The following is a 22237-nucleotide window of genomic DNA, read 5'->3' as shown; positions in this document are numbered from 1 at the left end:
CCCGAGTGTTATCATCCGATTCTGTGCTTTTGAGCTAACGCTAGTTTTCCAAAGGAGAGGAGAGAGATACCGCGGCTCACATGCGCAAAATGCAGCTACAGGAAATCCTCACTTACTCTCTCACACACCCCACACACAAATAGACTACAAAAAAGATATATTTTATTTATATATATTTGTATATTATTGTATATATTACTCAGTGCCTGGCATTGTATCTTATTCTTATTACTTTTTTATCATGTCTATTTTATTTTTCTATTTTATTATTTGTATTTTTGCACGATCGAGACGGGCACGGCCACCTACATTTCACTGCATGTCTCGTGTATGTATGTAACAAATAAAACTCTTGAAGTCCGACACCACATGTGACCTATACTCGTGCATCTAAAACTCGATGTGTTGGAGTCGGGAGATGTTAGATCACATGACCTCCCCCCTGGGGAGCCAGCCTCCTCGCCACACTCATCTCATTAACATACTTGTCGTGCATTTCCTTTTAAGTGCACACTTAGTAGGGGAGATAGACATCTCAGATAGGGTCCCTCACACGCCACCGCTTCGCTGGGAGCGGGAACTGGGAAGATAGTATCAACAAAGCCCTTGAAGTGGGGGGAGTATGGGTTTCTACTGCATATGGACCGTCCCATTTACCCGTGAAGAACCTTCTAGTGCCGCCAATAACTCATAGCATCACAACACCTGGGTGTGTGTTTAAGTGTGTTTGTTTAAATATACTATGTGTATGTATGTGTGTTTGTTTATATATACCGTATGCATGTATTAGGGGTGGGAATCGCCAGAGACCTCACGATACGATACTATCGTGATACTAAATATATCGTGATACGCTGAGTATTGCGATTTTTTATTTTTTTTTATCAAATTTTATTTATTACGGGGCGGCTACGTGGCGTAGTGGGCAAGGCGCTCATGACGGAGATGCTGGGCTTGCCTGTTCGAGCCCAGCGCTCCACATTGCTTTCAGTTTAGCTGGTCGTTCATACTAATACACATTGGCCGTATTAGGGGGTGGGAAACTGATGGGTGGGGATCGGGCGTTGTGGACAGCGACTCCCACAGGTCGGTTGGTGCGCCTGCGCAGTAGAATCAGGAAGTGTCGGGGGCAGCGTGAGCCTCCCACGCGTTACTCCTCGCCACTGAGAGATCGAGCTGCGCAGGTGAAAAGATGCGACTGCTGTTACCTCAAGTACCGGAGGGGACTTGTGCTATGTATGACTTAGTCCACATTGCAGCCGGCTTGTGGGAGGCAAGAAACAGCGTTCGTGACAGGGGAGGGTTGAATTGGATGATACGAAATTGGGATGGGAGAAAAATATAGAAAATGGGAGAAAAAGTGGATCAAATTTTTTTTTTTTATTACCTTTTTTCAACTGCAAAGTAAAACTTTGTCAACATGTTTTATCTAATAAAATAAAGTTCAGTGTTCATCTCACTTCAATAATTTTTATTGCAGAACATGGTATTTTCTCAAGCAGACAGATGTAAACACTGTTGTAGGAGCCATTTCATTTGATTTAATAGATTTAATAGATTTCAACCGCTCGCTTGCTACACACACACACAGCGCAGATTGATGAATGAATGAAAGAAAGACTTTGTTTAGAATCATTATGAGTTTATTTGAAACCCTTTTGCTGCGCCTGTTTGTTTTGAAACCTTTTTAGTTCAAGTCTGGAGCCTGTTTTGTTTCATTGTTTGCCCCGCTATTATTTGAAACTTTTACACAACTCCTTCCATAAAACTCAACCGGTTCGAACCCATCAGATGCAACCATCAACAACATCAAAACAGTGAGTAACAAGACAGCCCAAGTCAATGTGGTGTGAGCGCGTTAAAGACGTATTCTGGCTTAGATAGGCAAATTGAGCCTACAACTGTAATCCGTGTTGCATGTACCTGACAATCTGAACTGTTTGTATTACAGTCATATTCCAACTGAATGCACATGTGTGTGTGTGGACTACTGTACTATTACAGGTATTGAAATGAACAATGCAACTTCCTTATACAAATTTTTTTTTTTTTTTTTTTATGAATAATTAAATATCGATACAGTATCGCCACGCAAAGTCTACTACGTATCGATTTTTTCCCCCCACCCCTAGTATGTATGTATGCTGTATGTGTGTGTGTTTATATATACTGCATGTATGTATGTATGTATGTATGTATGTATTTATGTATGTATGTATGTATGTATGTTTATATATACTGTATGTGTGTGTGTGTTTGTTTATATATACTGTATGTATGTATGTATGTATGTATGTATGTATGTATGTATGTATGTATGTATGTATGTATGTATGTATGTATGTATGTATGTATGTATGTATGTATGTATGTATGTTTATACTGTATGTATGTGTGTGTGTGTTTATATATACTGTATGTATGTGTGTGTGTTTATATATACTGTATGTATGTGTGTATGTGTGTGTGTAAATATATACTGTGTGTATGTGTGTGTGTTTGTTAGGGATGGGTATCGTTAGGATTTTATCGATACTACTACTCTTATCGATACTGCTTAACGGTTCGGTACTTTATCGATACTCTTATCGGTTCTTTTTGATTTAGCAAAAAAAAATTAAGAACAGAATCGACATTGCTTTATTATTCTGTTATATAACTATATTACTGCACATGGCTACTTTTTTATCAATTAATACAAGCAGTCAGATAAATTAACTATTTTGGGACTTTCTATTTTATTTAGTAGTAGTGGTCCTGAGTTAAGCTGGTCCACCCATCCGATGTAAAGGCTAACTTTGGCACATCTTTAAGCTCTGTGATAACATTGGCCTTTTCAACATTATACCAGGCAGGAATCAGTGTGTTACTGAGGACATTCCTGCAGGGAGGGGTATATTTGCAGTTGAGAGCATTGGTCATCTCCCTACAGTAAAGATTAGAAATTATTGAATTATTGTAAATTTGTGTGGAGTGGTGGGAATAGCTGCTTCAATAATAACTTATAACAACAACAACAACAACAACAACAACAACAACAACAACAACAGACAAGTTAGACAACTATGTATACAAAAAAAACGATATACACTGAATGATTAGTTGTTACCTAAAGTCCTTGGACTCCACTGTAGAGAACGGGTGCAGGCCTTTGACAACAAACTTTGTCACAGCCCTGTGACACTCGTTCACCCTATCCTCGGTCATCATTCCTCTAGCTGCTAGGGAGAAAGGACTTTGGGTGGTGGAGGTAGAGGGAGGATGTGTGGTGGGCTCACTGGCCTGGGACACATTGGTGGCTGACGCCTCAGCTTGACGATCTATAAAAAGTTTTTAGATTGTAGTATTTGTAGCTAAACAATTATTTTGTTTATTAGCCTATTTGTAATAATTCGTTATTAGCCTAGGAAACTCCGTATCTTGTCTTACCGGCTGCAGTGGACGTGGATGCAGATGGAACAGTGCGCGCAAGGCAGTCAAATACGGCGCATTTCTGCACACTAATATCGTGTTTTGCCAACATGTTTTGATAGATTGCTCGTATTGCCACCCTCAGTGGCAAATGTTTTGTTGCACTTGTGGCAACGTGCGTTGTATATCCATACTTTAGAACGCTTCGCAGTTCGCTCTATCCGCCATCACGACTCAGTGCATGCAGAGGCAGAGCTGTCTGTGTGCAGGGGCACGGGCGTCGGGGACAGCACTAAGGAGGAACACTAAGGAGTACCCGTATGTAAAGAAGTACCCGTATGTCTAGCGACTCGCGAGGAGTGTGTGTAATAATGATGACTCGCTGCCGCTCGCTTCTCGTGCAGAGACAGAGAAAGGAGAGATCGTTGGCAACTTTTAAATAATAATAATAATTTCTCTAGAGTATCGATAGCAGTACCGATGACGTCGGAGCTTATAAATACTCCGGTATTTTCTAATATAGTACCGGTTCCCGTTTAAAACCGGGGTCCGGGGGTCATCCCTAGTGTTTGTTTATATATACTGTATGTGTGTGCTTGTTTATATACTGTATGTGTGTGTTTGTGTGTGTTTGTTTATATACTGTATGTGTGTGTGTTTGCTTATACTGTGTGTGTGTGTGTGTGTCTGTGTGTCTGTATCCTTGTTTTGTTGTCATTTGTAGGGAACAAATGTCCCAACTTGGAAACATCCTTGTGGAGAGAAACTGGTTATACCTCTAGGATAGGGAGTTGGAGTGTGCGTGTGTTAGAGCTGCCGCGGTATTGATGTTTTCCTTACCGCACAAATTTGCGAAATATTTCCTACCGCCGCGGTTATTACCGCATGCACAAAAAAAAAAAAAAAAAAAAAGTTTGAATGCATTTTTTTTAGTAGTCTACTCTTTATAGCATATAGCCTGCCTCTAGTCTAAATGTCTATCTTTAGAGGATGACTTTGCAGCATGAATATTGTTTGGGATTCGGCAAGCACGCATTCGTTATTGAAAGTGAAACACGGATTCGAAGTTTCCCCTCTGGTTGTGTTCACTCGGTGTCGCGGGCAGGGGTGGTTACCCCCCGACCCTTTCTTCTTATTATTATTATAAAGTTACTACTTTATAATAAAGGCATTCGTTTTGTGGCATTAACGTTATATAGTTACACGTTCAATATCATCAGCGTATTTACCGGACCATAGCAAGGCAAGAAATACTCAATTCATATCTCAGTTCCTTTCTTTGCTCAGAGCGTGCCGAGTTGTCCCATTCTGCGGTCTGTTAATAAAGTTTTCAATCAGACAAGTGTATAGAACGATGGGCTTTTATTATAACATTCGTTGCAGACAGTAAAATCATTATGTCTCGTTTAGTACTCCTGAGGAGCGATGGTAGTCCACTCCGGCGGGGAGCTAAAGCTAACGTTATTAGCCGTGTTGTGATGAGCTCTGATCCAACGTGTGACGCGTCTCTCTTCTGACCAATCAGTGGTCTGCAATGTTTCACGTGACTTTTCTGGTACCCAATAGGGTCGCTTGGAACCTCGATAGAGGAGTAGGGTATATCTGCAGAGCCGCAAGCCCAACGAGAGGAGGGTACTTTATTATTATTATAAAAAAACAGCGGTGATGCGGTATTCAGCCTACTCTTGCGGTGGGCGTGATGTAACCGCGATACCGCGGTAATGCGGTAATCGCGGCAGCTCTAGCGTGTGTGCATGTGTGCGTGTGTGTGGTCAGTCCAGTCCTTTCACTCTGGTAAATAGACTGCATTCCTATAGCGCTTTACAACCTCTGCCTCACATTCACACATCGACAGCGGAGTGGCGACCATGCGAGGTGTCAACCTGAGTAAAATATCTTGTTCAAGGACACGTCTACAAGCTGCGGGCGGAGGAGCTGGAATCGAACCGGGAACCTTCAGATTACAAGACGACCACAGCTTTACCTATTCTAACTGAGCCACTGTCGGCCCCTTGAGAGTTCCATGATGGATGACCAAGGCCAGATCCACCGGCACAAGGCTGAGAGAGGGGCGGGGCCAGGTCAGAGAGTGATAGTGATAGATCAGGGATGGTAATGGATCGAGAAGATTTAGTGCCTGGAGCCTGTACCGACAGTGGAAGTGGTGTCTGTCGGTTCATATTAACATGTCTTCCATGCAGTACAAGTCAAACATCCGTCTTCAGTACAGTACAAGTCATATTCATGCTTCTCCCCATCTCTGGCTGACATCACCATTGTGATACATGATGATTAGGCCTTTGTGTTTTCCTCAGTGAGGGATTCTCTTTTGTCGGTCAGCTGTCAGCAGCGTTTTGTACGTGTTTGCTGAAGCTTCTCTCTGTATAATTATTTAAAAAGTTTAAATATCAACATTATCTGGCCATCCTCACCAGTAAATACTATCAAACTCCTCTGACCTCATTTGGTCTTTCCAAAGACAGACAGACAGACAGACGGACGGACGGACGCACAAACTTTTTCTTCAGGAGGGGCGGGGGTCCCGTACTGTCTTCAGTACAGTACAGGTCAAACATCTGTCTCCAGTACACTACAGATCAAACATCTGTCTACAGTACAGTACAGGTCAAACATCTGTCTCCAGTACACTACAGATCAAACATATGTCTACAGTACAGTACAGGTCAAACAAACATCTGTCTACAGTACAGGTCAAACATCTGTCTACAGTACAGTACAGGTCAAACATCTGTCTTCCATACAAGTCAATACGTCAGTTCGAAAAACCCTAAAGCACACACACAACACACATTCTGCAGTTGCTCACACACAAACGGTCACTTTAAACAAAATGGAAAGGACACTTTAAAGGAACGAGGAAAATAAAGGTCACTTTAAGGAAAGAACTGATGTGGTTCTTGTATAGTATAGTTTAGAAATAGCAAGTATAGCATACGGATATAGAGTAAAAACTGTATATTGTATAGTAGTGTAGATAGGACCCAGTGCCTTAATTCATAGCTAACATTGTATTGCATTATCTCAGGACTTTAACATGTCTATTTTATGTCTATTTTATTGCCCGTTAATGTCCATTTTATTATTCAGTATTATTGCACAATCAAAGCGGGCATGGCCACCCGCATTTCACTCACCCTGGTATGTATGTGACAAATAAACCTCTTGAATCTTGAATCCATACAGTACAAGTTGTCAAACATCTCTGTCATCGGTCATATAGCTGTGATTATGGACTGACAGGAAGGAAACCACACTCGGTAGCACCGTCACAACACGATGACGTCACTTCACTTTCACAAGGACAAGGACACATGTTTACACAAACACCCACACACGAAAACACATGGCTATTTGTGTACACACTACACACACACAACAGGTTAATACACAAAGCCCCCCCCCCCACACCACACACACTCCTCACTGCACTGTCAGGAGGGTGAAGACGGCAGCACCGAGCGGGAACTGATATGCGAGGCAGTGAGTACATATATGAGTCATAACTCACAGTCTCCCACCCAGGTCTCCAGTGACGCACGGCCACCGCTAGCAGTGCAGGAAGCGACGACCTATGAACCCCTAGAGGACTTGATGGACAGTTTGTTAATTAGTGCTGGGAAAACATTAAGACCATGGCGCAGTGGCGCACGCACACACACACGGTATCCAGACTATTTGTTTGGATGCCGACCGAATTGACTGATTGAATTAGGGATCGAATTAGGGTTAGTCTATAGACAGGTTTCTCGTCAGACTTATCGCATCGAGTTTCTTCCCCTCTGGAGTGAGCCTCATCAACAAGGCTCTGGTCCCTCACTGACACCATCATTTTATCTTACGACACCTCTTTATTGTATTATCTGTCTGTTATTGTCTGTCTCATTCAGCGCCAGGGGGCGGGGTGCCAGGGGGCACTAGAACGCCATCGATTTAATCAATGGGGAGACTGCGAAAAATTTGTGAGTGCTTAAAATATATCTTATATCAGGGCTGTACGCTAAGCTTTTTCACTAGGGGCAAATTTAGGGGCACAGAATATTTTTTAGGGGCAAATTTTTTAATAACAATTTTATCATTATAATGCAAAAAAATATGTTCCTCCTGCCTCATTACTGTGGTCCTTTTATTTAACATTTAAGTGGTTTTGTTTTCAGGTTTGTATCTTTTATAATGAACCAACTGAGAAAGTGTGTAAATCACTAATAGAACAAAAACAACAAACTGTGTGTGTGTGTGTGTGTGCGCGCGCTTGTAGTGCTCCTTGAATGAGATCACCACAACACACACACCATTGCATTAATCAGGAGGACAAGAAACTCTGCATACCATTTTTTCACAATGAAAAGTGCTTTATAAATAAAATGAATTATTATTATTGTAAATAACCCCATGAAAGGTTTATTATTTTTATGGGTAATTACCCGCCAGGCCATGTGAGCGGCGCGGCGCGTGAGCGGCGCGGGGCGCGGAGCGGGCGGTTTTGACGTGAGCGAGGAGTGGGTTTTAAAATGAGTCGGTGCGACGTCCGGAGCGAGAGTTCTCCTCCGCTCCAATCCACTCCAGGCCGCTCACAGTGGTTTAACACTGTTGATGTAATATATACATGCAGTACAATGCCAAAGCAACAGATGGCGATGTACAAACATGAAGGCCATTTTCAACCAATGAGAAGGGTGAACCTGTGATATCCTGTTCAGGCTTTGTCACTGTAGAGACGCCCACACTCACTCCTGTTAGAAAAAGTATCGACGCCATTGTTGTTGACGTTAGCTTACATGCTAACGTTAATGGCAGCGACCATAGCATTGTGGCTCGGCTAGCCTATCATCGCTTAATAGAGCTAGTGAATGGATAAACAACGTTATTTAACATTGCAGAATGGCTACAATTACAATGCGGCTCAATACAAACAATTGTTAAGGGGCCCAGGGGGTGTAGACTGTTGTAGTTTGAGCTAATTTACACCATGCTCCAAAAAAAAAAAAAAAAAACTGCCGAGCGATCTGGCGCGGGGAGCGCTCGATTCAAGGTGAGCGGGGGGTGAGCGGGGAGCGAGCGGAGAGCGACTTGGGGGCGGGGTCAACATGAGCGATTAGCGGAGCGGACCAAGCTTTAAAGAGCGAAGAGCGGATTTCTCGGCCGCGCCGATCCGCTCACGTGGCCTGTTACCCGCTTCATATTTGTGATGTTACTGGTTTCAGGGTGTGCCTAAAGTGATCAATGTGTTGGGCCGTTTATAGAGATCTATGCCAATTAACACTTTAATCGCCGGAAACGCCGAAACTCGTCATTGCCCACCATGCTCATTCTGCCGAAGACGCCATAACACGTCTTTGATATCAATATTTCAAAAATCTGTGATCGAAATCATATTTCTCCTCCGGGGACCTGAGATATACTGCTGAGCTCCACTCAACTGTCTAACGGTTCAAGAGCACCATCTGGTGGCCGATCAGCAGATCGGCCAACAGGAAGTGACGCGCCAAACAGGAAGTGCTCATCCATATTTCGTCTGGGCACTCGCGATCGTTAGCCGGACTCCATCTCGACACACTGGATAATCAATCGCTCGCCCTAACTCAATAAACGTTATTTGGATGTATATAGTATTATACAACCTGGAAATGGTTCATCTAGATCAACATCCCATAATAGAAAACTGTCTACTCCAAGCTGATCGTCCAACGGCCCGAGGAAGATACGGTAAGATCCAGCATTATTTTCCAACGTGTTCTTTACTAACTGCTCTGATGACCATATCACCCACACTACATGAATCATCTAACGTTGGCCACGGAATTATAAACGACCCCCCGCCCATCCGGTCAACATCAGATGATACGTAGTAACTTCTAGAAGTACCTCCAGTTGAAAATTTGTATCTGGCACCGATCGCTATCAAACTGTATTTCATCATCAATATAATGCATTTGGGGCTATAAATCAAGTTCTGGAGAAAGCTGCAGAAAACGATAAAAACATACTTATACTTTAGACCGTATTTTAGTATGAATATGTGAATGAAAAAGTATAACGTTGCTACACCCTGAACAATAGATATAGGACATTGAATGGGCCATAATAATGTCAATTTAGCAATACAATTTAAAAAGTTATAGCCCTGTAAAGAAGGGGAACTTCTCCATAGACAAATAGAGATGGCGAGGGATGGTAAATTATGAATTTAACCATGGCGATCAAAGTGTTAATGTTTATGTATATCCGGGACTTTTTTATAAGAATTGAGAGGCCTACTACGGTATTTGTATATGTGATCTTTATTTTGAAAACCGTGTTGCAACGCAACCTTGTTTAAGTTTGCGCTTTTGACAGTGAAATGTTCAGTTCAACTTAGCTCGAAGGAAAGACTCTAATCAAAAAGGTTGAATGGACCTGTATGAGGCCATAGCTCTTACGGTGGGACTTTATAGAAGAGGAATGTAATACTATGCAAAACGAGAAATAAACAGTGATTTTACCAGCAGTAAGTTGCAAGCCACTTTCATACGGGGAACCGTGACAATTATTAGTATTATTTTATTTGCATATTGTCTCATTATTAGATAGATAGGTTGATACTTTATTGATCCCCGGAGGGAAATTTAAGTAGACAGTATTTAAGTATTGAAAAACGTCCTAATAGTGGGCGACTCACCTAATGTATGGCTGAACGTTAGAAGTGTCATTATCATCATCATCATCATCACTGCCAGATCCGACTTAATTTAATCGGCTATGGTCTCTTATCATCTCTCCACATCGGACGTGGTTGTCATAAAATGGACTGATATCCGCTCCGTTCTTCTTGCAGAGCAAAATTAGCGGCTTAAACTTATTGAAAGGAAGTTCTTCTTTGGCGATGCAACATTCAGTTTCGATTCGATTGTTCGCTAGGAATTCTGGGATTTGGTGTTGGTGTATGGACTCTACGCAGACGGGGACATGGTATTTAATCGCACAATAGACTACAACTACCAAGTAGGCTTGGGCGGTATCATTTTTTTCATACAGTCATACCTTGCTGACATAATACCCCGGTATGGGTATTATGACTGTATGACTTTCATTAATTTACAAAAAGCTTAGAGTGTTGAAACGTTGCTTTTCGTGAGGTACGGGAACGTCTCCTCCCACTTGGCGAGATATTTGCAGTAGCTCTTCTTGGCTTTCTTAGCTGGTGGAACCGCACAATCCTCTCTCAAGTCCATCGTAGAATGTAATACATTTCGCGCTAAACCCCTCCTTTATCCAGATTCCGGTCGCTGGTCGCAGTAAAGTAGTCTGTTTCTAGCCTATATATGCCTATACCAAAGTGTGTGCAGTTTAGTTTTCGGAAGCAAGAGTTTGCTAACAAACGTCACAGTGACCGTCACAGTGGCTTCGGTGCAGTCCAAAACCTGTTTTTTTATTTGAAAATGACAATAAATTACAGTAATTTTAGTTTGTTTAGGCAGTTTTTCCTAGGAACCCCGCTCCCTCCCAACCTCAAAACTGAGAAGGCCTGACCTAGAACTTTAAACTCCTGGGGTCTCGGTAACCAAACCCAGTACAGAGTGCTCTAGGTCAGCGGTTCTCAAACTACGGGTGGCGACGCAAAGTGGGGTCGTGGGTAGGTGACAGTGCGCCTCAAGCATTGGCAAGTCAATTATTATTATTTCTTTTTTTTTTACATTTTTTTTTTAATGTTCTGGCAACATATTTTGGCTAAATATGCCTCATTTTATAAATGTGTATTGCCAAAAAGAATCCTAAATAAAATGGGATCATGGTATAAAAAAGTTTGAGAACCCCTGCTCTAGGTAATATAGGTATGAGTAATATTAGCAAGTAATATTAGGCTCATATTTGTCGCAGGGCCCCACAGAGCTTCTGGATTCTGTTTCGTGGGTTCTATCCTCAAACAGCTGGGAATACATCTCAAATCAACAGACACACAGAAAAAGGCAGACACCAACAAAAAGACGGACACAAGCAGACAACGCATATTTGTGTCCCTTCTTCTAACATTAATTTACTATAGTATTGGGTAGGGGTGCACCGATATGAAAATTGGCCACCGATACCGATACCGATTGTTCAACTAACACAATCGGCCGATACCGATACCGATAATTGTGGCAAAAAATAAGTATTTTAAATTTTTTTTAATTTTTTTTTTAATTTTTTTTTTTTTTTTAATGAAACTACTGTATATTTGTATGTGTGTTTGTATTTGTAGGCCTCTTTACTTACTTAAAAAAGGAAACATCAAGAAATATGTTTATGGTATCACTGATCAATCTCCCAGTATCGTCTGGCGGCCTGCAGAGGGATACTATTTTCTCAACCAGAGCTTTCAACCAATGCAATGGAACCATTCTGGCGGCCTGCAGCGGGATACTATTCTCTCAACCAGAGCTTTCAACCAATGCAATGGAACCATTTTGATTGACAGTCGATTCGGCCAATTACGCCACACCGCTAGCACCCACCTCCTGCTTACCACCAAGCGTTTATTCATTTTTCTACTTCGGGGCATGCCGCCATTGATCTGCTTGCGAGAATGCGAGTCAAACTCAGAACCACAACAAGCTAATACGTTAGCTGCCCGGCAGTGCCCGCCGACCAGCGCGCTCCACAGGATGGCCAAACGAGACACAATGATTTTACTGCAACAAATGTTATAATAAAACAAAGCCTTTCTATACATTTGTCTGGTTGAAAACTTTATTAACAGATTGCAGAATGTGTAGTTGGGTACGGAATGAGCAACGGAATGTAACCGAGCTATGCACGGCTTGCTTGCTATCTTCGGGTAAATACTATGCTGATGTAATTGAACGTGTAACTAACTATAATAACGTTAATGCCACAAAACGAATGTTTGTGTCATTTTAACAGCAGATACTTTCTTAAATGCCATCCTCCCGACAGAGCGGTGTTGATGGGGAGCTCTGATGGATTCGCTTGGTTGTGTTATTAGCATTGAACAGCTAACCGAAAGCTAGGGTTAACTAATGTTAAAGGTTTAGCCATAACGTTACGTTGGCTAAAGTTGGGGCTATTCTTAATCCAGTAATAATGGCTGCAGACCTGCAAGCAAAGTACAGCAAGTTGGCAAAGGAGTATTCCAACGTAAATCACATTTTCACCAGTAACGTTAGTCTTCTGCCTCCCGGCTATGAACGGACTCGGAGTAATGCCTTGCTGCTATGGGTAATAATAATATGCTGATGTTATTGTCCGTGTAACACTAACTATATAACGTTAATGCCACAAAACGAATGCCTTGTTAATCATAATAGTAACTTTGATGCAGTAGCTTGTGTGTGTGTGGGGGGGACGGCGGGCGTTGTGCAGGTGGGTCGCGAGTGAACTTTTTTTTTTTTTGCCCTTTGACGCTACACAAATGGATGGTTAGTTATCGGCGACTGCTATCGGCACATTTGAGCTTATCTGCCGATAGGCCGATAGCAGTCAACAAGGCACTTATCGGCCGATACCGATACCCGACCGATATATCGGTGCACCCCTAGTATTGGGTTGCCTATATAGAATGAGTTAGGCTATTTCCTGCAGATAACTGACACACTTTGTTATCTAACAGATTTTGTTTATTAGGAATGAACTATTGAATTGGTCAATAATATAAAAACAAAAAGAGCATTCTTTAACACTTTCTCTGCCAAGGACGCCTAAACTAGTCATTCCCCGCCATGCAAATTCTGCCAATGACGCCGTAACACGTCATTGAGATCAATATTTCAAAAATCTGTGATCGCAATCGTAGCATATTTCTCCCCCGGAGACTTGAGATCTACTGTTGATCCCCTCTCAACTCTCCAACGGTTCAAGAGCGCCATCTGGTGGCCAATCGGCGGATCGCCCAAACCGGAAACCGGAAACGGAAGCTGGTGCTCATTCCAATTCGGTCCGATCACTCGCTAATAGTCCCGGGACTCGAGCTAGACACAATGGATAGCAATCCAGTACCAATAACTCGATAAACAACATGATTTGGACGTATATACTATTATACAACCTGGAGATGGATCGCATATTTCAACATCCCATAATAGGAATATTTTTGCTCCACGCTCATCGCCCAACGCTACGAGGAAGCTACGGTGAGTTTCAGCGTTTTTTTTTAACGTGTTCGATACAAACTGCTCTAATGATCATATCACCCACACTAGATGAATCATCTAACGTTGGCCACGAAATTATAAACGACCCCCCCCCCCATCCGGTCAACATCAGATGATAAGTAGTAACTTCTAGAAGCACGTCCATTTGAAATGTTTTATCTTGCGCCGATCGCTATCAAACTGTATACAATCATCAATATAATGCATTTAGGGCTATAAATCACGTTCTGCAGAAAGCTGCAGAAAACAATAAAAACATACTTATACTTTAGACCGTATTTTAGTATGAATTAGGGCTGGGCGATAAAACGATAACGATAACTATCGCGATAAATTATTTCCTCGAAATAAACATGAAACGTGGTCGCAAAGTTTCGATATATCGATTTTCCAAGCTTGGATATGAGCACGCACTAACAACCAATCAGTGAAGGAGATGGCCGAGAGCGAAGGAGACCCGGAAGGAGACCCAGAGGTAGGACTCACTCAACAACAAGGCTTGCTAGGCTAATTAGCTTGCACGGCGATGTTTTATATATTTACGTGCCGAGTATGTGTGTGGCGTGAATTCTGAGGCCACGTTTATAGTAGTGTGGGGTATACAGTGGACGTCGTTTCAATATATTGTGGCGGAAGAGAGTATTTTAGTGTCATATTTAGCACATTGTCATGGAATACACCGCTTAGAAACAACAGGCTGGCTAGGATAACTAGCTTGCACAGCGATGTTTTATATATTTACGTGCCGAGTATGTGTGTGGCGTGAATTCTGAGGCCACGTTTATAGTAGTGTGGGGTATACAGTGGACGTCGTTTCAATATATTGTGGCGGAAGAGAGTATTTTAGTGTCATATTTATTACATTGTCTCATGAGATACTCCGCTTGTCGGCTAACTGCTAACGTGCGCGGACTGATGACGACATCAACTCGACTCGAGACATTCGCAGCAGCATAAGAAGTTCATTAAACTTGACAGACATTATATCGACGATAATTATCGATATCGAATTATATGAAAATAATCTAGCCGGCCAGCTACCGATAGCTCCTGACATAAACAAACGCTCCAGAAAGTCTAGTAGAGTGTATGATACCTGTTAGCTGTTAGCTGTTATCTCACGTTAGCGCAAGCTAGTTCACTGGTCAAAACTAAATGTCCCATTGAACTAAATAATTCATTAACGTTATATATCCGGCTAGCAGTAGCTACAGATAGCTCCTGATATCAATGTCTTATAACACTGATTCGATGCGTATTCGAGCTGAGGGCTTGTGAATGTGATTTAACGTTATACCAATACTAGGGTCCAGCTGCAGCGCCGGAGAATCCTTGCCGTAGCTCGAGGCTACTCGAGTATAGGGTCCAGGTGCAGCTCCGGAGAATCCTGGCCGTAGCTGGAGGCTACTAGAGTACACACAGACAGTGGAGCTTGTTGCGTGGTGGCGATGTCTCGCAGATAATACAAGTACAAGTCTAATTATATAATATATATATTTTATAAAAAAAAAAAATTATATAAAATAGATTTTAATTTCTTTTAAAGGGGAACTATTTTACTATTTCTTTCACTATTTGGGCACTTTTACACAATTCCTGTGAGTCTATGGAACACCTCTGTAATATATATATTTTTTTTATTCATTGTTTTGTATTTCTAATCAAGTCCTCAAAAACAGCATTTTTCTACCTCAAGATCTCGAGCCGTTTGGAGCCTGGGCTCCAGGTCCAGGTCCAGTCACTGTGTGCAGCTCATCCTGCACCTCTCCATTAACATGCAGCAGTGTCTTTCTGACATCACAAATCATCACATTTTCAAATGACTCAGTTCAGTGAGGGTGAATATTGTGAGAGGAGAATTGGAAGAATGCGCCAATATGAGAATTTTGAGACATAGATCATATTAATATAAGTTCACATAGCTAGGAAACAATGCTAAACACTCAAAAAGGCCATTTATAGGATAGTTCCCCTTTAATCAAAAACGATCGGTATCGGATCGGTATCGGCCGATATGGCTCACGACGATCGGTGATCGGTATCGGTGGCAAAAAACGTGATCGGGGCATCCCTAATTCCTAGGACTCTTTAATGGAGGACATTCCTAGGACTCTTTAATGGAGGACATTATTCCTATGACTCTTTAATGGGGGACATTCCTATGACTCTTTAATGGAGAACAGCGACAGCCCTGGGAGTCTCTCATGACACAACCCTCACAGACTGGACACAGCTGTTATTTCCGTCAGATGTAACTATAATACACTTCATAATCGCGGCACGCTGATGCCAGAGCGCCTGGGGAACAGCTTCATGTGTAAAAGTAGCAGCGGGTTTAACACGAATCCGTAAGATGACCCCGGATAATAAAACCTGGATTTTCCTTTTTCCGTCCATAATCCTCGCCGCAAATGTCCCGGCTCAGGTTGAGCGTAAAGACAAGGCTGAGGATTTGGGGCTCTGGCTGATGAGACAGTTAAATATGTGCAGCATGAGTCCCCACACACACACTGCACTGTTGCACACACATTAGACACAATGGATGCTAATTTAAACATGTCTACTAAGGCTGTCCCTGAACCCTGTTTTTAGGGTTTGAACGTTCGCCAGGGTTTATCGAACGAACGTTCGAACGTTCGTTTAAAAAAAAATTATTAATTAAAAAACAAATTATAATAATTTTTTTTTTTTTTGTATTATTATAGATCCTACGGAGGGCGGCATTGCATAGTCTATTGGTGAAAAACATGTTGTTTACAGTGGTGGCTGTTCATGTAAACATGTAATTAAACAAAGCACTCAGAAGAAAATAAACAAGCTACTGCATCAAAGTTACTACGATAAACAATAGCCCTTGCACACCGCAGTCACGTAAGGGGCTAGATAAACAAAGGCATTCGTTTTGTGGCATTAACGTTATATAGTTAGTGTTACACGTTCAATAACAGGTATTCACTCTTGGTCGACGAGAAGGGGAGAGAGGCGCGCGCCTCGGCTCCTCAACAGACCCGTCCACCGTCTACCTCGGAACGGGGGACGGCTGAGAGACAGAGAGACACCGGTGGAGGGGCCCCCGCCTGCCGCCCGTCCGCCCTCGGCCAGAGTTGTTTCCAACGCAACCACCTCCCGCCATGAAGCTCGTGCTCCGTGGCCGAAAAAGGCTGGTATTCATTAATGATCCTTCCGCAGGTTCACCTACGGAAACCTTGTTACGACTTTTACTTCCTCGGCGGGGAGCTAACGTATTAGCTACGGTAAGTCTGTTGTGCTTCTCGCAAGTAATGTTGTGCATTGCCGGAAGTAAAAAACTAATAAACGCTTGCCGATTGGTGGTAACAGCAGAGGCGGGTGCAAGCGGTGTGACGTAATTGGCAGAATCGCCTGTCAATCAAAATTGTTCTATTGCATTGGTTGAGAGCTCTGGTTGAGAGAATAGTATCCAGCTACAGCCCGGCAGACCATACTGGTTGAGCCGAGCGCTGCGGGGGACGCGCCGCTTCACATCGCCTCAACGTCGTGCGCCTCCTTTATTTTTTTTTCACCGAACGTTCGAACCCATTAATTAAAGTCCGAATGTCAGCGTAACGAACGTTCGAACGTTCGGGCTCAGCCTTAATGTCTACACACAACACACAAATTGTAAGCAGACATAGGTTAAACGTACACACACACACACACACAGACACACAGACAGACACACACACACGCGCGCACACACACACCTTAATGACATCGGGCCGTCAGCCAACCCAGGATGAATGTAATCCCCGCCGTGTGAAACTTCTTGTATCAAAAGGAAATGGAATGAATTAGCCGACGACTATTTGGAGCAACAAGAGCTCCGGTGAAGCGAGGAAACGGTGAAGTGATGAAGCGAGTCAAGCGACGCGACGAGTTCACAACATTAATTACTGTTGTTACTGTCGAGCAGCAACGAAAACACAGACCCTCCCGGAAGGTTAATTACACACGCTATGAGTTGCGTCAAAAGTTATTCGACAGGTGTAAAAACCTGGAGTTAATGTGGTTTAGTGATGCAGATAGATTCAAATGGATTTTTGATCACAGGGTATAATTCGCACTTGCTGAATATTTAGAATCAGAATCAGAAAGGTTATTGCCAAGTAGTTTTCACATACAAGGAATTTGCTTTGGTCATTTTCGGTGCGACATTAGCAGACAGACATTAACGGACAGATAATACAATAAAGAGGTGGAGTAAAATGAAATATGAACTAAGTTGAGCACAATAGAATATAATAATTATGAAATAAAATAAAAATATAGGCCAGGGCTGTACTGTAAATAAAGAGGTCAAATAATATAAAATGGGATATAAACTAAATTAAATATAGCACAATATAATATAGTACAATAAAGACAAAATAGGAATAGGAATAGGCCAGGGCTGTGCAATTGGGCAGTTATGTGCAAAGAGTATGAGTCAGTGAAGTATGAACAGGTATTTAGAGAAAGCTTGGGATAAACGTACGAAAAGAACATATTATGTGATGTATTTTGGCCTCTGATGGTGTGCATGGCGTAGCTTAGAAACCTTGGGAAGTGATCGTTATGTTCAATTGTTGTTTTATAATTCCGTAATGGATGGGTCGTCGCCGGACATGACACAGAAATAAAATTCTCATTCATTCACAGAACAGGTGTTACAGCTGCACGAGACCAGACATGAGCAGAGAGACTGCCAGCCAGCTGCACGAGACCAGACATGAGCAGAGAGACTGCCAGCCAGCTGCACGAGGCCAGACATGAGCAGAGAGACTGCCAGCCAGCTGCACGAGACCAGACATGAGCAGAGAGACTGCCAGCCAGCTGCACGAGACCAGACATGAGCAGAGAGACTGCCAGTCTGCTGCACGAGACCAGACATGAGCAGAGAGACTGCCAGCCAGCTGCACGAGACCAGACATGAGCAGAGAGACTGCCAGTCTGCTGCACGAGACCAGACATGAGCAGAGAGACTGCCAGCCAGCTGCACGAGACCAGACATGAGCAGAGAGACTGCCAGCCAGCTGCACGAGACCAGACATGAGCAGAGAGACTGCCAGCCAGCTGCACGAGACCAGACATGAGCAGAGAGACTGCCAGCCAGCTGCATGAGACCAGACATGAGCAGAGAGACTGCCAGCCTGCTGCATGAGACCAGACATGAGCAGAGAGACTGCCAGTCTGCTGCACGAAACCAGACATGAGCAGAGAGACTGCCAGTCTGCTGCACGAGACCAGACATGAGCAGAGAGACTGCCAGCCTGCTGCATGAGACCAGACATGAGCAGAGAGACTGCCAGTCTGCTGCACGAGACCAGACATGAGCAGAGAGACTGCCAGCCTGCTGCATGAGACCAGACATGAGCAGAGAGACTGCCAGCCAGCTGCATGAGACCAGACATGAGCAGAGAGACTGCCAGTCTGCTGCACGAGACCAGACATGAGCAGAGAGACTGCCAGCCTGCTGCATGAGACCAGACATGAGCAGAGAGACTGCCAGCCAGCTGCATGAGACCAGACATGAGCAGAGAGACTGCCAGCCAGCTGCACGAGACCAGACATGAGCAGAGAGACTGCCAGCCAGCTGCATGAGACCAGACATGAGCAGAGAGACTGCCAGCCAGCTGCACGAGACCAGACATGAGCAGAGAGACTGCCAGTCTGCTGCACGAGACCAGACATGAGCAGAGAGACTGCCAGTCTGCTGCACGAGACCAGACATGAGCAGAGAGACTGCCAGCCTGCTGCACGAGACCAGACATGAGCAGAGAGACTGCCAGCCAGCTGCATGAGACCAGACATGAGCAGAGAGACTGCCAGCCTGCTGCACGAGACCAGACATGAGCAGAGAGACTGCCAGCCTGCTGCACGAGACCAGACATGAGCAGAGAGACTGCCAGCCTGCTGCACGAGACCAGACATGAGCAGAGAGACTGCCAGCCAGCTGCATGTGGCCAGACATGAGCAGAGAGACTGCCAGCCTGCTGCATGTGGCCAGACATGAGCAGAGAGACAGCCAGCCTGCTGCATGTGGCCAGACATGAGCAGAGAGACTGCCAGCCTGCTGCATGTGGCCAGACATGAGCAGAGAGACTGCCAGCCAGCTGCATGTGGCCAGGCGTCAGACATGAGCAGAATTTCAAACATAATTTCAAAATTACATGCAATGCTCCCTGTATTGTTGTGTATTTGACAAATAAGAGAACTTGAACTTGACCAATGACTACGGATGCACCAATCTGACTTTTTCAGTCACGATACCGATACCTGGGCTGTGGGTATCGGCCGATACCGAGTACCGATCGTTTTTCTATTAGGTTAAGCAACTGTATGACTGCTAGCATGTCAAATTTGAAAGCTCTTGGCGCTTGTATTATTAATCTACATGAGTTTATATGTCTCAACTCCCATACGGCCAGGCTATATTTTGGTTATTTTTTCCTTTGGGGGTGTATAACAATATCTTATCAATTTAACAAGTTTTGCAGTAAAATATTTGTATACAAGAATCCATTTCATATATGGGAGACCTTAGAGATGAGGGAAAACATGCTTGTGTTTTGTTCTACCTCCGGTAGGAGTATCTCAACATTTTGGGGGCATTGTCACTAGGCTACAACCCTACTCCCATCCTGTCTCTCTCTCTACTGTATGCAGTCTGGCGAAACAATGACCAGAATCATGTTGAAAATAAAAGTTAGACTGCTTCAGCAATAAAAACATTACATAGAGTTAGGAATGGGCTAGAACGACAACGAATGCTATTCTTGGTACATTAGCCAGGAGACAGACCAACTGCAATCATTGATCAAGCTCCTCCACCTAGCGGCAGAACAGTGTCATTACAACAACAAATAACTAGCCAGCGTAGAAGTGGGCAACACGCTGTTGTAAAAAATAAAATAAACAAGAGCAGTACACAATTGAAGCATATTATTAAATTGAATAACTTACAGTAGGAACCGTGATAGCTCCGGGCAAGATTCTCGATACAACACCGAAGCCTTCGTTAAAAATGTGACGGTACTGTTTTCCATTTTCAAGGGAATCCGAGTGCGCTGCGAGATAAATGAACCACGCTGGGTGTTGTTTTGACTTATTTGAATATAACAATAACAGCACAGTGTGTATCGATTCTGAAATAGCGCTAATTCAATCTGCTGAAGTTATATAGAGCAGTAAAAACACGAATCATATATTCAGCTCCCAACCAAGGAAGACAAACGAAACCCACGTTGTTGCGTCGCAGGACTCTGACGTTTCTGATGCATTGTGGGAAACTGTGTACATTTGGCTCACGTCGCGGAGCAGCTGTAGTTCTACATTTATAAGGTCACACAAGGAAATTAAATGCTGTTTTCTCTTTCAACATATTTGAAGTAGATTATAATTTGAGAGATAGAGACGAGATATAATGCGATAATTTGGTAAACCCGTGATAAATGTATGCATGAGACTGCATGATGTAAACAAGACAAACGTCTTTCTCTGGTCTGCATTCCCTTAACAATTGTGTGTATTGAGCCGTACTGTCTGTATTGTACCCATTCTGCAATCTGTTAAATAAAGTTTTTATTCATTCATTCATGCATACATTCATTCATTCATTCATGCATTCATTCATTCATTCATTCATTCATAGTGAGGTCTCGGGCCGTCCATTCAGAATCAGAAAGGTCTTTATTGCCAAGTAGTTTTCACATGGAATTGGTAGGGTATATATACGGTATATACAAATACATATATATATATATTTTTTTTTCATTTAAATTTTTTTTTGCTTGTATATTTTTGAGGAGTATAGGTAGTATTGCATTTCAGAATCTTACCAGCCAGTAGGGCTGTCCCCGACTAAGGATTTGCTGTTAGTCGACTATTGGTCGACTTAAAAAAAAAAAAAAAAAAAAAAAAAGTATAATTTTTTTTTCTTTTTTTTTTTCATCTGGGCTGTGGGGGGTGCTTAATGTCTGAAGGAGTCGACTCAAGGCTTCTTGTCCTCTGCAAAAGCATGCAATTGGTCCACTGATGGATACATCTTGATATTTGTCTAGTCTAGTGTGTTCATTAGATGGGTGAAATCCTCTTTCAGTGCCTCTGTGCCTGTTTTCATAGGCAGTTAGCCTCTGGTATGCGTGCCATTAGCGTTAGCCACGCTTCTAGGCGTATTTTCTTTTGGAAAGAATGATAATTTTTTTTTTTTTTTTTTTTAATTATATTCGACTAAGAGGTTGGCCAGTCAACTACGGCCCCTTTCGACCGATTAGTCGACTAATCGATTAATAGGGGTCAGCCCTACCAGCCAGCTGCTGTGAGTGGACGGTGGATTGACAGTATGCTTTAAGCCCACTTTATCAGGGGCTGTCACTCAGGCACGCGCTTCTAAACAAGATTGAAACGACCGAGCCTGGAAGTGTCTCGAGTCGAGACCGAGGAGAAACTGATTTTCTCTCTCACTACAAATGCTAAGTTGGGGGGGGGGGGGGGGGGGTAGCACCAGCAACCCCCGAGTCCCAAATCGAGATGGATAGAGATAATAGACAGAGAGGGATGGAGGGAGAGAGAGTGAGAGAGAGAGAGAGAGAGAGAGAGAGAGAGAGAGAGAGAGAGAGAGAGAGAGAGAGAGAGAGAGAGAGAGAGAGAGAGAGGGAGGGACAGAGAGGGAGGGGGAGAGA

General features: G+C 43.2%; 1 protein-coding gene across 1 annotated transcript in view; it reads right to left on the bottom strand.

Annotated features, from left to right (window-relative positions):
- Positions 1-20763, bottom strand: part of rmp24 (ribonuclease MRP subunit p24) — a 119009-nt gene extending 98246 nt beyond the window's left edge. The window contains exon 1 of the mRNA XM_084312274.1: positions 20520-20763. Within this exon, the coding sequence (XP_084168400.1) occupies positions 20520-20602 (83 nt within the window). The 5' untranslated portion in view covers positions 20603-20763. The remainder of the gene's footprint in view (positions 1-20519) is intronic.
- Positions 20764-22237: the final 1474 nt, after the last annotated feature.

This window comes from Notolepis coatsorum, assembly GCF_963971535.1.
Source record: "Notolepis coatsorum genome assembly, chromosome: 4".
NCBI lineage: Eukaryota > Metazoa > Chordata > Actinopteri > Aulopiformes > Paralepididae > Notolepis > Notolepis coatsorum.
Note: the sequence above shows the minus strand (reverse complement) of the source record. Positions and strands in the feature narration are given on the sequence as shown.